The 16,087-nt window shown below is 47.8% G+C and overlaps 1 protein-coding gene across 1 annotated transcript in view; it reads right to left on the bottom strand.

Moving 5' to 3' along the window:
• The window catches only part of GAS7 (growth arrest specific 7), a gene marked incomplete at both ends in the record, with an annotated part of 266,571 nt that overhangs the window by 62,082 nt on the left and 188,402 nt on the right, over window positions 1–16,087 (bottom strand). Inside the window, one exon of the mRNA XM_080712190.1 lies at window positions 11,201–11,281. Coding sequence (XP_080568316.1) covers window positions 11,201–11,281 — 81 coding nt within the window. The remainder of the gene's footprint in view (window positions 1–11,200; window positions 11,282–16,087) is intronic.

Raw genomic sequence — 16,087 nt, 5'->3', positions numbered from 1 at the left:
GCTGCAGGACGACGCGCTCCAACTGCCAACTGCCTGGGCTTCTCCACACAGATCCCTGAGAGAGGCCCCGCCTGGGAATACCAGACTTTCCCCAGGAGACAAGCCTTTTCCCGAAATTATTATTAATAAATTGTTTCATTTGAATTGTAGTATAGTGTGATGCTTCTTTATTCGTGTTTCACTTGAATCTTATATTAAATGAGTGGCCCCTGAATGGTGATCTTTACAAACAAACTTTAACAACAACAAAAAAAATTGGCCTGGGAGTGTAGACTGTCCTGTCTGTGTTCAATTCCCAGCACCAAACACACACATACAAAAAAAAAAAAAGCTTTTTTAAATTTAAATTTCTCAACTCCTTTGGGGTGGGAAACAGGTAAAATATATGATGCCTTCTTCACTGTAAGTTTCAGATGATGGAGTAAATTTTTAGTAGCACAATTCACAGTGGCGGCTCTCAAGGAATGTTGAAGCTGGAAGGTTTCAAACCAGGGATAGAGGGGAAAGTCAATGAACAGAAACGGAGGCTGAGCCAGGTGTGCTAGTACTCTCAAGTACTAGTACTTGGGAGGCTGAGGGAGGATCACAGGTTTGAAGCCAGCCTCTGCAACTTAGCGAGACCCTGTTTCAAAATAAATTGGGCTGGAGGTGTGTATCTGGTAGAACGTCTCTGGATTCAATTCCCTGTATTAAATAAAAACTGGGCGTGGGAGAAATTTCTGAAAAGTAAAATAAGTTTTGGCGTTCTATTGAGATGTTTGCAGGAAATACCCAGCTCTCACACACTGCTGACAGCCAGAGACAGGGGAGGGGAGGGATGTGTCAGGGGACGAATGAACGTGGCTACTCAGAGGGCGGTGGGAGGGACCGGAGAGACCAGCTCAGGATGGCTGAGTGTCCAGGAGGATGAGGAGTCTCGTAGAAGGCGTCCCATGACAGGTGCCAACGACCACGCTGTGCTTAGGTATAGACAGTGCCCTGAAGAGCTCCTGTGTTGGTCCAGAGTTGGTGTCACTGAGTCACGTGGTGGTAATCTCATCAGTGGCATCCACTGTGATGGTTCCCTGGGCGGCAACCTAGGCAGGAGGGCGTGGCCTGGGTGGACCTGGGCGTGGCCTGGGCGTGGCCTGGGGACTTTTGTCTTTGAATCCCCTTGCTTACTGGCTGGCTGGCTGGCTTCTGGCCTCCGTGATGTGAGAGCAGAGGCCCTGTTCTCACCCTCCCTCTGCCTTCATACGCCATGGCTTGAGCCCCGCACAGGGAACCAGGCCTGCCGTGGACTAGACTCCGAGATCTTCAGTAAACCGTGAGCAAATACATCTATGCCTGTAGCATGCGGCGCCATTTCCATCCCCGCTGTCTCTCCTCACTGTCCCTGAGGCTGACAGCTGGACGCACACTTCACAGACTCCTGTGCCGCCTGGGTTCCAGGGACGGTTTAGGTTTTGCTGCGTCTGAGCGGGGTCTAGAAGCCTCTGGGCGCTGGCCACTCTCCTCTTGTGTGAGGGAGGCAGCCTGTGGGGCTTGGGCAGCTGCGGTGTCAGCAGCAATGTCCTGGCCTCTGGTGGACAAGGCGCTTCCTGGCTTTCTGACCACAGCTCTGGTCGTAAACCTGGGTGGCCGTGGCCCCTGCTCTGCTCTGTGATGTCAGCGCCCAGTCCCTCAGCCATATTTCCTTCTGCCTAAAACACTAGAGTGGTCCCTGTGTCCCTGACCAAGGCTCGGGGATGCAGAAGGGGGGTCAGAGGTGAGGCAGCCATGGGAGCAAGAAGGGCCGTGGTGTTGGGGACCCCAGCTTTGCAGGATGGTTAAGACTGATGCGTGTTTTCAGGGGCTGGTGAAATGGGGATGCAGAACAAGTTGGGTGTTAAGTGGGGGGACCACAGGTGCTGGGACCAGCTAGTTGTAGGATTCAGTGGAAACCAACTGCAGACTCAACCTCTCGCCAAGAAATGATAGGTTTAAGGGTTTTTCTTTCCCACCCTTTGGTCATAAAAACCATGCATGTACATTTCGTAAGGAAACAGGAAGAAATCTTTTTGCTTGATATTTTTTGGTTTTACTATTCATTGATTGATTTGGAACTGGAGACTGAACCCAGAGGCACTTTACCTCCAAGTGAAACTCACAGCCCTTCTTACTCTTTGTTTTGAAATAGAGTCTCACTAAGTTGCTGAGGCTGGCCTCGAACCTGCAATCCTCCTGTCTCAGCCTCCCAAGTAAAGGGATTACATGTCTGTGCCACCACGCTGGGCGAGTTTGCTTTTAAGCAGAAAAAATAATCATAAACTATCTCACTGAAAGCACTGGCTGGTTGGTAGGATGGTGCGTGCTTGTGATCCCAGTGACTTTGAGGTAGGAGGGTTGTAAGTTTAAGGCCAGCCTGAGCAACACAGCCAGATCTTGTTTCAAAATATAAAATAAAAAGGGGCCAGGGTGTAGCTCAGAGGTAGAATTCGCCTGGGTTTAAGCCCCAGTACCACACACACACACACACACACACACACACACACACACACACAGCATTTGGAATCTGAACCCTTATACAGGTTCATATACAGAAACTCTTATACACTGTTGGTGGATTGTAAATTAGTACAGCTGCTGCTGCGAGGAAGATAAGCATGAAGGCTCCTCAGAAGACTAGGAATGGAGCCACCCATGACCTTGCCCCCCACTCCTCAGCATCTTCCCAAAGAACTAAAGTCAGAATCCTAGGCCGGGCGTGGTGGCGCACGCTTGTAATCCCCACGCTTGGGAGGCAGAGACAGGAGGATCGCGCAAGTTCGAAGCCAGCCTTGCTGGCGTAAGAGACCCTGTTTCAAAAAAAAAAAAATAGGTCTGGGAGTATAGCCCGGAGGTAGAAGGGCTTCCAGGAACCCCAGTACCACCAAAAAAAAAAAAAAAGAAAAAAAAAAAGAAAACAGAATCCTAGAGCGACACACGGACATCCCTGCTCAGAGCTGCACAACCCACAACGTCCAAACGATGGAACCGCCCCAGGCGGCCATCGGCAGATGAACGGATGGAACGTGTACACAGACACAAGGGAGTTTTAAGGACAAAGTTATGTCATTGACAGGGAAATGAAGAGAACTGGTGAGTATTACGCCAAGTGGGGTCAGCCAGGCTCAGAAGGTGAAGGGTCAGGTGCCTGCGCTTCATAAAAGGGGCTTTAGACATGGAAGAGGGTCCCGTAGAGCAGCGGAGGGGCAGGGAGGAGACAGCGATGGCTGGGAGAGTGTGCGGGAAATGGTTCAAATAGCGCTCGCTCCGTCTGTAAACGTGCCATCGCCCATCTCACCAATGCCATGGGGGTGTGAGGAGCGGCGGACGATCCAGAGGAAACACACCGGAGACTGTGCTCATGTACGTGTGTGTCACATGAAGCCTAACGCCAGTGAAAGCGTACACCAACAGAAGTCTGTTTATAGAAAAAGAGTAGCAAAACTTTAAAGTGTTTCAAAGTCTTGCTTAGTCAGTGAAAATTTACTCTTTTTTTTGTTTTTTGGTGGTACTGGGGTTCCTGGAAGCGCTTCTACCTCCGGGCTACACTCCCAGACCTATTTTTACATTTTTATTTGGAAACAGTGTCTCTTAAGCCAGCGCAGCTGGCTTCGAACCCGCGCAATCCTCCTGTCTCAGCCTCCCAAGCACGGGGATTACAAGCGTGCGCCACCACGCCCGGCAAAAATTTACTCTTTAGACTAAATCATTGAACCATACATTGATTTTTCAAGTATATTTTTCCCTAGGCTGAGAATTATTGGTAGGCAGTAATTACATTTTTTTCTTGTTAACTATTCTTAACCATAGAATACCAGTAAATGTGAGTGAAACAGATTTTTTTTAACTTTGCATATAATTGAAATGTCTTAGCTTATAAAAAATTCTTAGGAGATCCATTTGATTTTTGGTTTTGTTTTTGAGCGTGTGTGTGTGTGTGTGTGTGTGTGTGTGTGTGTGTGTGTATGTTGCTAGGGATTGACCCCAAGGGAATTCTACCTTCAAGCTACACCCCCAGCCCTATTTTTACTTTAATTTCGAAATAGCCTCTCACTAGTTTAAAGCGAGTCTCTCTACTTTCTGAAGCCAGCCTCAAACTTGTGATCTTCCTGTCTCAGCCTCCCAAGTGCCAGGATTACAGGTGTGTGTCACCAGGCCCAGCTTGATTCATTTCTTTGTAAATGGATATTCAGGGAATTCATGATAATTTTGGAATTCTGTAAGTTAAACTCAGGTAAATTTGGTTTGGGGATGATTTTTCTTACTTTCTTTATAAAAATATTAAGCTGGGCATGGTGGCAGATGCTAGTAATCCCAGTACTTGGGAGGCTGAAACAGGAGGGTCACAGTTTTGTAATCACTCTCAGCAACCTCATTTGGCCCTCTACAACTTAGTGAGACTCTGTTTAAAAAAAAAAAATAGCCGGGCGTGGTGGCACACCCTTGTAATCCCAGCATTTGGGAGGCTGAGACAGAAGGATCTGGGTTCGCGGCCAGCCTTAGCTACTTAGTGAGGCCCTTTGCAACTCAGTGAGCCCTATTTAAAAAAAAATAATTGGGTTTGGGATGTAGCTCAGAGGTAGAATGCCCCTGGGTTCCATCCTCAGTCCCACCAAAAAAAAAAAAAAAAAAAAAAAGAGTAAACAAAAATAGGGCTGGGGGTGTAGCTTGGAGGTACAATGTCCCTGGGTTCCATCCCCAGCACTGCCAAAAAAAAAAAAACCCCAAAACAATAACAACAACAAAAAAATCCAAACTTAAAGCAGAAAGAAAATAAGGAAGAAAAAGAGGGAGGAAATGGGGGAGAAGGAAAAGGAAGAAAAGTTAAACAACAACAAAAACACTATACTGGTATTCCAGCCAAGCATGGGTGGCACATGCCTTTAATCCCAGTACTTGGGAGGCTGAGACAGGAGGATTGCAGGTCTGAGGCCATCCTCAGCAACCTCATGAGGCTCTCTGCAACTTGGTGAGGCCTTGTTTCATATAAAAAATAAATAAAATAGGGCTGGGGGTTGTAGCTCAGAGGCAGAATGTCTGTGGGTTCAATCCTTAGTACCACAATAAAACAAAACCTAGTATTCGAGCCGAGCGTGGTGGCGCACGCTTGTGATCCCAGTACTTGGGAGGCTGAGACAGGAGGATCGCGGTTCAAGGACAGCCTCAGCTACTTATTGAGGCCCTCTGCAACTCAGTGAGACCTTGTTTCATAATAAAAAAAAAATTAAAAACAGGGCTGGTGTCACTCAGAAGTAGAATGCCCCTGGGTTCCATCCTCATTACCACACACACACACACAAACACACAAAAAAAACCAATATTTGACTACAGAGAGAAATACATCATGGCTACTACTTTATTCTTCAGGTATTAGATTCAGGTTAAAATATAGAAAAGAAAACGTCAAAATACCCTGGGTTGTACTTCCACCTCAGTGATGGGCTCGCTTCTCTTTTATCCAGGAGCGTGGGCAAGGGTTGAGAAGTCTTCAGCCCAGAGCAGAAAGCAACAGGCCCTAAGAAGCGGCGACGCTGGCCCGGCCCTGGTCCAGGATCCTCCTTTAAGCTCTCACTTGGGAAAATGAAAGGGAGGCCCGGCAGGGAGAGGCCTGAGGCTGATGGAGGCCCAGTTTAACAAGTTGTGATCTCACAGACCTGATTGTTAGGGTCACCAGATTTTTTTTTTTTTTGTGGTACTGAGATTGAACCTTCTACCTCTGAGCCATATACCTGCCCCTGCCATTTCTTTTTCTTTTTCTTTTTCTTTTTTTTTTTTGGTGGTACTGGGGTTCCTGGAAATGCTTCTACCACCAGGCTACACTCCCAGACCTATTTTTATACTTTTTTATTTGGAAATAGGGACTCCTAAGCCAGCGCGCGCGGCTGGCTTCGAACCTGCGCGATCCTCCTGTCTCCGCCTCCCAAGTGCGGGGATTACAAGCGTGCGCCACCACGGCTGGCTCTCACTAAATTGCTGAGGCTGGCCTCAAACCTGTCATCCTCCTGTCTCAGCCTTCCAAGGCCTGGGATTACAAGTGTGCACCACCACGCCAGGCTCAGAGAGGGCCCTTGATATGCTCGTGGGGTGAAGGGTAAGTCTGGGAACCCCAGGCCTCTCTCTGGCATGGTCCAAGCCAGCTCCCAAGGATAGCAGAGGGGACCAGATGCTGTCAGAGGCATCTGGAAGCTCCACCCTTGCGTCCTCTGACCGGGAAGCTGCCCGGTCCCTCGGGCAAGGCCAGAACAGATGGCCAGGCTTTCTTGGCCTTGAGCCAGACAGGAAATACGGCCACTTCCCCTATGCTGGCATTTCTATTGTGAGCAAAGCCCATGAGAAAATGGAAAAGGGGAGGGCGCATGCCTGGGGCAGCTACCAGGTGGACTTGGCCGGCTCTGGGGCTTGGTGTGAGGACGACACATTCACCAGCTCCCCGGGGAAATCAGCAGAAACTGCCCCGTTTCCCTTCTGCCCAGGAAAGCTCTTTCTAAAAAATCATTAAAAAATAATATAATTTTTAAAAATTAAAAATAAAATACTCCAAACGGAGTAGTCAGGGAAGGCTCCCTGGAGGAGGTAACATTTCCAGAAAGGCCTAAATGACAGGCGTGGCGGCGCACGCTTGTAATCCCAGCACTTGGGAGGCTGAGACAGGAGGATCGCGGTTCGCGGACAGCCTCGGCTACTTAGTGGGGCCCTTTGCAACTCAGTGAGACCCTGTTTTAAAATAAAGAATAATAAGAGAAAAATAGGGCCGGGGGTATAAGTCGGAGGCCTAAAGCACAAACTTAAAAAAAATTCAAGGACTTCCAGGCACAGTGGTGCACGCCTGTGATTCCAGCAATTTGGGAGGCTGAGGCACAAGAAGTGCAGGTTAGAGTCCAGCTTCAGCAAATCAGCAAGATCAGCAGCTTAGTGAGACCCTGTGGCAAAATAAAGAACAAAGAGAGGGCTGTGGTGCCGAGATTACTTCCTTTTCCTCGGCACCTGCGTGAAAGATTTCCCACGCAGTAAATTGGCTAAGCTTCAAGGAAGCGGAGCCCCGAGGGGAAGTGTTGTCTCTGGCCAAAGTACTCCCCCACTCTTAGATATTCTTTCATAACTACTATTCTTTTGGTAATGATTCTTTTAACTTTCCACACGAATTGCTCCGGTGACGTAAGACCAGGACTGTGAGAGAAACTGAGTCCGTGGAAAATAAATTTTCTAGTAATTTGTCTAAGCCTCTAAATGCCCTCGGCTTTGCTCAAATGGTAATAAAATATAGTTAGAATTCAGATCCTGTGGAAGCATTCCAGTCACAGTAATTACAAATGCAGAATTCCCCTCTATCTCTGACCTTCATTCTAATCATTAACCTACAGTAAAAGCCTTAAGAGTCAGCTGAAGTCATTAGCCCTAAAAACTCGTAAGGGAGGCAACCATGCCTCTGTTTACCCCCTCTCCTTGTGATCCAGCCTAGATACAGAGAAGATAAACTTTGTGTGTGACATCAAAGCAGCCTAGTTGATGAGCAGCCAATACTGCCCCATACAATAGAGCTGAAGGCCAGGAATATTCTTGACCTTTACACCCAGTATGTGCGCTGCCCGAGACAGGGAGGCAGGCGCCACGTGGCTAAGAAATGAATATGTCAGAACAAAGGACAGATATAATAAATGTGTAAGTGTGAAAGAAAGGAAATATGGTGAGAATAAGAAAGGATTTTTGTATGAAGAAGAGCTTATCCTAAGATTGTCCCAAATGGGAAAGAGAGAATCAGGGTAATCAGAAAAGAAAAGGAAGTTGCAGAGGGTCAGTGATGGGAATATGGATTATTAAAAGAGGAATAGGCTTCTAATAAGCCTATCGTTTGAGGAAAAGTGCTCAGCAGCTAGAGAAGTACATCTGACAACTAAATCTAAAAACTTCATGTTATTTTTGGTGTTTATCTGCTAAACTGTGTTGTGAGCTTGTTTAAGCTTTCAGACTTTAGATGGCAATGTGGACGAAACCTGGGAGACCTCCATCGCATCCCCCTCGGATCGCCATATCGCCCCATGCCTGCCATATGGACTAAGCCCTGGAAACGGAAAGTTCCGAAAAGTTAAAGGAGATTCCATGAGAGGCCATATTCTCCAAGCCCTGGGCGTGCCTGTGTCTTCTGGAATTTGCCCTTTGGAGCCGCCTGTCTGCAAGGGCAGGGGGCTCAAGGGCAGGGGGCTGGATTTGGTCACAGGATCCGGAGCTAATCGGAGCTAATCTTGAATGCCAACTAGATTTTTTTACTTTGTTTACATGCCCTTCACTATTGATTTGTGGTGATTACACTCCTTTTTTTTTTTTTTTACTATTAATCTCACTGGTGAAGGATATAAATTTTTTGGGTTCTTGTAATAAAGTGTCAATCGCACAAGAGGCTTTTGTCCATGTCAGATTCTTTCCCGGAAAGGAATCTCCACCTTTAGCGCCGTGAATAGGAACTTAAAGGAGTTTATTTCATAAAAGGGAAAGAATCGCTGCAGTTAAGTGGCTGCAGAACTGCACCCGAATCCTTTGCACATCTTTCTGAGAAACTCGATCTCGAGTGGACTCAGTGGCCATATTCAGTACTGGATTTATTATTCCCGACTGAGCCAGTCTGCTGCACTGTGTATATAGCTCAATGGCAGAGCGCACCTGGGTTCAGAAGTCAGCACCACTGGTAAAAAACAAAACAAACAAAAAACCCCTACTTCTAGCAGAAAATACTTAAGTCTCTTGGCACCTTTCTGATATTGATTCTTCATAGGTAATGAGTTTCTGTTATTCTATTATTTCTATTATTCTTTTATTTCTAGTTTGTTTGATTTTGTTTTACTGGGGACTGAACCCAGGGGCCTTCTACCTCTTAAGTTACACTGCCCAACCCTTTTTATTTTTTATTTTGAAACAGAGTCTTGCTAGGTGGCTGAGGCTCTCACTAAATTGCCCGCAATCCTCCTGTCTCAGCCTCCCCAGTACTGGGATCGCGAGTGGGCACCACCATGCCCGGCTGTTATTCCCAGAGTTAAGCGTCTTCTGCTGGCAACTTTCATAGCCTGGAATCGTGAGCTTGCGTCACACGCTTCTGTTTCTTAGTGTGTCCGTCGTCTATGATACCTAAAGCCAGTCCGCTGCCTTCCAGGGGAGGCTCTGGGCCCTGCCGTGACCCAGCTCTTCCTAATCTTTCTTCTTTCTTAGACACCTGTGCCGTGACAGGTATTCATCCCTCTGACTTTCTTTCTTTCTTTCTTTCTTTCTTTCTTTCTTTCTTTCTTTCTTTCTGTACTGGGGATGGAACCCAGAGGCATTCTACCTCTGAGCTGCACCCCCAGCCCTATTTTTGTTTTTATTTATTTATTTATTTTGTGGTACTGGGGATGGAACCTAGGAGCCTTCTACCTCTGCGCTATACCTCCAGACCTATTTTATCTTTTATTTGGAAACAGGGTCTCATCAAGTTGCTGAGAGCCTCACTAAGCTGCTAAGGCAGGCTTCAAACTTGCGATCCTCCTGTTTTAGCATCCCAAGTACTGGGATTACAAGCATGTGCCACCACACCCGGCTTCCCCCAGCCCTATTTTTTCTTTTCTTTTTTTTTTCTTTGTGGTATTGGGATGGAACCCAGGGGCTTTTCTACCTTCAGGCTATACTCTCAGACCTACTTTATACTTTATTTGGAAACAGGATCTCACTAAGTTTCTGAGAGCCTCACTAAGTAGCCGAGGCTGGCTTCGAACCTGTGTTATCCTCCTGTCTCAGCCTCCCAAGCGCTGGATTACAAGTGTGCGCCACTACGCCTGGCATCCCTAGCCCTATTTTTGATTCTTTATTTTGAAACAGGGTCTCACTGAGTTGTAAAGGGCCTCATTGAGTAGCTGAGGCTGTCCGCGAACCGCGATCCTCCTGTCTCAGCCTCCCGAATGCTGGGATTACAAGCGTGCGCCACCACGCACGCCTGGCTAGGAGGTGACATTTAAAATAAGGCCTACCCGGGCGTGGTGGCGCATGCTTGTAATCCTCGTGCTTGGGAGGCGGAGACAGGAGGATCATGCTAGTTTGGAGCCAGCCTTGCTGGCTTAGGAGACCCTGTTTCCAAATAAAAATATAAAAAATAGGTCTGGGAGTGTAGCCCAGAAATAGAAGGGCTTCCAGGAACCCCAGTACCACCAAAAAAAAAAAAAAAAAAAAAAAAAGACCTAAACCACAAGAAAGCAGAAGCTGTTGTCCCGCTGGCAGGTTCTGGAATTCTTCCTCTCTTCCACACCTAATACTTAGATGCCTCCTAAGAAGCCCTAGTACAAACCTCCCACCTCTTACAAGAATTTCTACCGTAACCAAGCACAGTGGTGCACGCTTGTAAAAATAGCATCTGGGAGGCTGAAACCAGAGGATCATGGTTCATGGACAGCCTCAGCTACTTAGTGAGGCCCTTTGCAACTCAGTGAGGCCCTATTTTAAAAATAAAAAGACTAAAAAGTAGCGCTAGGGGTATAGCTCAGAGGTACAATGCCCCTGGGTTCTGTCCCTGGTACCACAAAAAAAAAAAAAAAAAAAAAGAAAAGAAAAGAAAAGAAAGGAAGGAAGGAAGGAAAAGAAAAGAATGTGTACCTCGAATGCTTTCACTTGATTACCTCTGCAGACAAAGAGCTCACCCCTTCACAATTAAACCCATTCCATCTCTAGCAGATTCTGTTTAAAAGGTACCTTATAAAATCCTGTGTCTTTTTTTTTTTTTTTTTTGGTGGTACTGGGGTTCCTGGAAGCCCTTCTACCTCTGGGCTACATTCCCAGACCTATTTTATATTTTTGAAACAGGGTCTCTTAAACCAGCGAGGCTGGCTTCGAACCTGCGCGATCCTCCTGTCTCCACCTCCCAAGCGCGGGGATTACAAGCGTGTGCCACCACGCCCCGGCTCAACCGGCCTCCTTTTAGCTCCTCTTCTTTAATGTACCCGAGAGCCACAGGGAGCTGTTCCATCCCCATGGCAGGGAAGAGGTCTGACACTCCAGCAGATCTTACTGTCTGTCTAGCCCAAGCAGTCCAGAGAGTGGCGCTGTTGGCACCGCTGGGACCCTCCCTGGGTCTGGCCCGTATGATCCCAAGCCGGGTTTCGGGCTTGGGGGACCCAGAGTCTCGATGTAGGTGAAAGAACGGCCCCTCCCGGTTGCCCCCAAATGTTAAAGGAGCTGGTACCTGTTGAAGGCAGAGAGCCCCTGTGAGGGCCAGGGCTGGCTGGAATCCCAGGAGAAGCGCCGGGGCGTTCCCAGGTGGTCTCTGGCCAAAGGAAAAGAAGAAAATCACTTTAATAATTTCATAGGAAAGAGATGAACGAACCTGGAAAAAAAATAATAAAGATGGGCCTGCTTTACCCCGGCCACCTGCTGCCCCCACAGCCTCCCTGTCCCCGGGGATGTCGCAGCCCCTCTTCGCTGGGGACCCTTCTCCATGTGGCTGGGGCCTGAGGAGGATGCGCTTCCCGCTGGGATCCCCCCATACGTCCCTGGGGAACCCCTACCCTGCCAGCCCCTCCAGACGCAGCTCCAGACCAGACATTTCTTCGTCTGTGCCCACTGTCCCTGGAAACTCCAGAGCTCACGGGAAGGCACCCTGGCACAAGATCTCTAAAGAGTCAGGAGTCCAGGCCGGGTGTGGTGGCTTCCAAAACACCAGGTGCCTTGACCCCGCCAAAGCAAGACAGAGCGGCAGCTCAGAGCCCCCAAAATCCGGGATTGAGACCTTTTGCATCTGCTGGGCTTCTACCCAGGTCATCGGGGTGGCCATTTTCCCAGATCGTCAGGCCCCAGACCCCCTAAAAGGCGGAAAAGGTATAAGATCGCTCCAGGATTCTCTCCCCGCGTGGCCCAGTTCACGCCAAACATTTTTTTCCCTAATGGTGATAATTCCATTTGTACCTCTTCCCCTGAAACCAGGACCACTAGTGTACACAAATGACTGGCCGTGGATGGATGCAGCGCCGGACATTGCTATTCCAGCTCTCAGGACTAGAGCCAGGGGTATGCATCTCCCCATCAGCGATCACAGCGTCTGACCCGTGCAGAAAAGCGTACGTAGAGAGAGGGCAGTGGATGAGCGGGAAGCTTTGTAAATACGGGCTTCAAAGGACAGATGCGCCTCTCTTTTTAGGGGGGTACTGGGGATTGAACCCAGGGGTGTTCTTACCTTGGCGCTATGCCTCTAACCCCTTATTTATTTATTTATTCATTCATTCATTTATTTATTTTGAAACAGGGTCTCACTAAGTTGCTGAGGCTGGCCTTGAACCTGCAATCCTCCTGTCTCAGCTTCTCAAGTATTGGGATTAGGGGCACATGCCACCTTGCCAGCGCAGATGTCCCCTCTTTAAAATAATAATGATGAGCCAGGCGTGGTGGCGCACGCTTGTAATCTCAGCATTTGGGAGGCTGAGACTGGAGGATTGCGGTTTGCAGACAGCCTCAGCTACTTAGGCCCCCTGCAACTTAGTGAGATTCTGTTTCAAAATAAAAACACAAAATAGGGCAGGGGGTGTAGCTCAGGGGTCAAATGCCCCTGGGTTCCATCCCCAGGTGCACAAAAATTAAATAAAATAATAATGATGATTAAAAAAATATTTAAAACAGTGAGCCAGGCAGAAGTTATTAATTCGAAACTTCAAGGCTTCATTTCCGTTGTTAAGACTGCCTGCGTGAGGGTTATGAGCCTGCCATAGGGGAGCCACAAGGAGTCCCTGGACCTAAGCTACTGGCCACAGAGATCTGCCACAGCCCCATCTTTAAGCTTGGGTGCCGGGCCTTGGCCGCCAGCCTGCGGGTCCGGCCTGTGTGCTGGCTCTCTGCTGCCCCCAGTGGCCATAGGCGGAATAACAACAGGTACCAGCCCACTGGGCAGTATTAGTCTTGGGGCCTTAGCGCTGATCTGAGATTCCTTCAGTTCTCTCCTCCAGAATTCTTTTTATTCATTTTCTTCAGTGCTTCTTGGTTTCCTTGCCCCTTAAGTAGCAGCAGCCCCACTGTGGCTTGTTCTTCCAAGGAGCATTGGTCTGGGCTGTGGTCAGACATTGCCTGACAGACTGCAGCCTCCCTGTTCCCTTCTCCAGCCCCTGTCCCTCTGCTTGGCAGCTGGGTCTCCCCCAGGCTGCTTAGCTCTTGCCCGTGTCCTCTACCCCAACCAGGAAGGCGAGTCCCAGGAGCCCCGCAGGGGCCCGGGTGCCCTGGCCCCGGAGTCTTCCAGGCAGAGTGTTCTGGCCCCAGGATGCTTCCAATTCCCTCTTAGAACGAAATGAAATTTAAACTCCAACCCCAGCCTCCCAGCAGGAGAGAAACTGCTTTCTCCGAGCAGCTGCTTGTGCCTGCACCCTGCGGGCCCCTCCACAGCTGGCCACAGCTGGTCCTGAGACACCTAGGAAACAGGTGGTACCGCTTCCATTTTGAGGGGAAGAAGCTGCAGTGAGAAACGGCATTTCTGAGACTCGGTCTGACAGCCGAGACCACCATCCATGGCTACGCCGATCGCATCTCAGCTCTGCACAGGGCCCGGGGCTGCCGCAAAACAACCCCTGTAAAACTAGCCACCGCTCCTTCCTTGAGATCCGTCCTCGCCAGGAATGCAACTCGTACCGCGCAACAGGGGTCTGAGGGCAGCTGTATGTGTACAGGGGACCTGCAGGACAGGGAACTCATCCAACTCCTCCCCCTCCTTCTACCCCTCCTTCTTCTCTTCCTCCTCCTCCCCCTCCTTCTCCTCCTCCCCCTCCTTCTCCTCCTCCTCCTCCCCTCCTCCTCCTCCTCCCCTCCTCCTCCTCCTCCCCCTCCTCCTCCCCTCCCCCTCCTCCTCCTCCCTCTCCTTCTCCTCCTCCTCCCCCTCCTCCTCATCTTCCTCCTCCCCTTCCTTATCCTCCCCCCCTCCTCCCCCCTCCTCCTTCTCCTCCCCCTCTTCCTCCTCCTTCTCCTCCCCCTCCTCCTCCTCCCCTCTCCCTCCTCCTCCTCCTCCTCCTCCTCCCATCCCTCCCCCTCCTCCTCTCCCCCTCCCTCCTGCTTAAACTCCTGTGGTCATTACGCCATTCTACATTATAACCAATAATATCACACATAACTATCAGGCATTATAATATGCATGAAACAATATGTGACTACAGTATAGGTAATATATAAAATAGGGAAGCCAGGTGTGGTGGCGCATGCTTGTAATCCCAGCATTTGGGAGGCTGAGACCAGAGGATCAAGATTCGCAGAAAGCCTCAGCTACTGAGTGAGGCCCTTTGCAACTCGGTGAGATTCTGTTTCAAAAGAAAAAGAATAAATAAAAAATAGGGCATGGGGTATAGATAGGAGGTCGAATGCCCCTGCGTTCCATCCCTAGACCTGTAAAAAATAAATAAAAATAAAAAGATTAAAAATTAGGGCTGGGGATGTAGCTTGGAGGTACAATGCCCCTGGGTTCCATCCCCAGTACTGTAAAATAAATAAATAAATAAATAAATAAATAAATAAATAAATAAAATGGGGAGGCTGAGACAGGAGGATTGTAGGTTCGTGGCCAGCCTCAGCTACTTAGGCCCTCTGCAACTTAGTGAGAACATGTTTTAAAATAAAGAATAAAAAAATAGGGCTGGAGGGTGTAGCTCAGAGGTAGAATGCTCCTGGGTTCCATCCCCATACCACACACACACACACAAAAATCCATGTATATATACATATATATGTAATATAGATAATAGACATATATAAGGTATATATATATACTATATATAGTAATATAGATATAGACACTTTATCTATAATGTATAATATTGTGTATATATATTTTTCAGTACTGGGGATGGAACCCAGGGGCATTCTACCTTTGAGCTGCACTCCCAGCCCTATTGTTTATTCTTTATTTTGAAACAGGGTCTCACTGAGTTGCAGAGGGCCTCACTAAGTAGCTGAGGCTGTCCATGAACTGTGATCCTTCTGTCTCAGCCTCCTGAATGCTGGGATTACAAGGGTGCACCACCACGCACGGCTACATATTATATATTTATACTGCATATAATAGGACATTGTTATATTTTATTATAATTTTTATTATATTTTATTATATATTATATTGTATTATGTTTGCAGAATTATAGATAAGCTATATTTATTTTCTAATTTCAAATAAATATGTATATAGGTGCTTCTCAATTTATGATGGGGTTATGTCCTAATACATTCACTATAAGTTTCAAATGAACTTGATATCCCAATAGGCTCATCCTAAGTCAAGGCAGTATAAGTTGAAGACTCTGTATATGTAAAATTGTTCTTAAATGAAAATTTAAACATTTTCTAGTTGGCTGGACGGGAGAGATGTGCCAGGAGACACATAACAAATACCTACAACATATCAGGTTGATGTTGGCACCTGCCAAAGAGAATAAGAGAATAACGTAGGGAAGAGAGAAAGACAGTATTATTAAGAAGCAGTCATTTTATTTTTATTTATTTTTAAATTATTTTTGGAGCCAGGTGTGGTGGCACACGCTTGTAATTCCAGTACTTGCGAAGCTGAGACAGGAGGATTACAGGTTCACGGACAGCCTCAGCTACTTAGTGAAGCCCTTCACAATTTAGTGAGACCCTGTTTCAAAATAAAGAATAAAAAATAGCCGGGCTTGGTGGCCCATGCTTGTAATCCCAGCATTTGGGAGGCTGAGACAGGAGGATCGCAGTTTGTAGACAGCCTCAGCTACTTAGTGTGGCCCTCTGCAACTTAGCAAGACCCTGTTTCAAAATAAAGAATAAAAAATAGGGCAGGGGGTGTAGCCCCTGGGTTTCATCCCCAGTACCACAAAATAAATAAAAGAAAAGAGTAACAGTAGAGCTGGGGTGTAGCTCAGAGGTAGAATGCTCCTGGCTTCAATCCACAGTACCACCAAAAAAATTTATATGTATTTATTTTGGGAGCCAAAATTCTTTGCCAGGAGGCTGTGCAGATCATGGCGGCTGCTTTCTCCCCTGGTGATAAGCCAAGACAGCAAGGCAGAAGCCAGTCTGTGCTGGTGCAGAATCAGAAGTCACACTCCATCGTGACTGCCAGAATCATTTTCACAGCCCG

This window comes from Muscardinus avellanarius, assembly GCF_963383645.1.
Source record: "Muscardinus avellanarius genome assembly, chromosome: 16".
Classification (NCBI taxonomy): Eukaryota; Metazoa; Chordata; class Mammalia; order Rodentia; family Gliridae; genus Muscardinus; species Muscardinus avellanarius.
The sequence above is the reverse complement of the archived record's forward strand: the minus strand, read 5'-3'. Positions and strand labels throughout refer to the sequence as shown.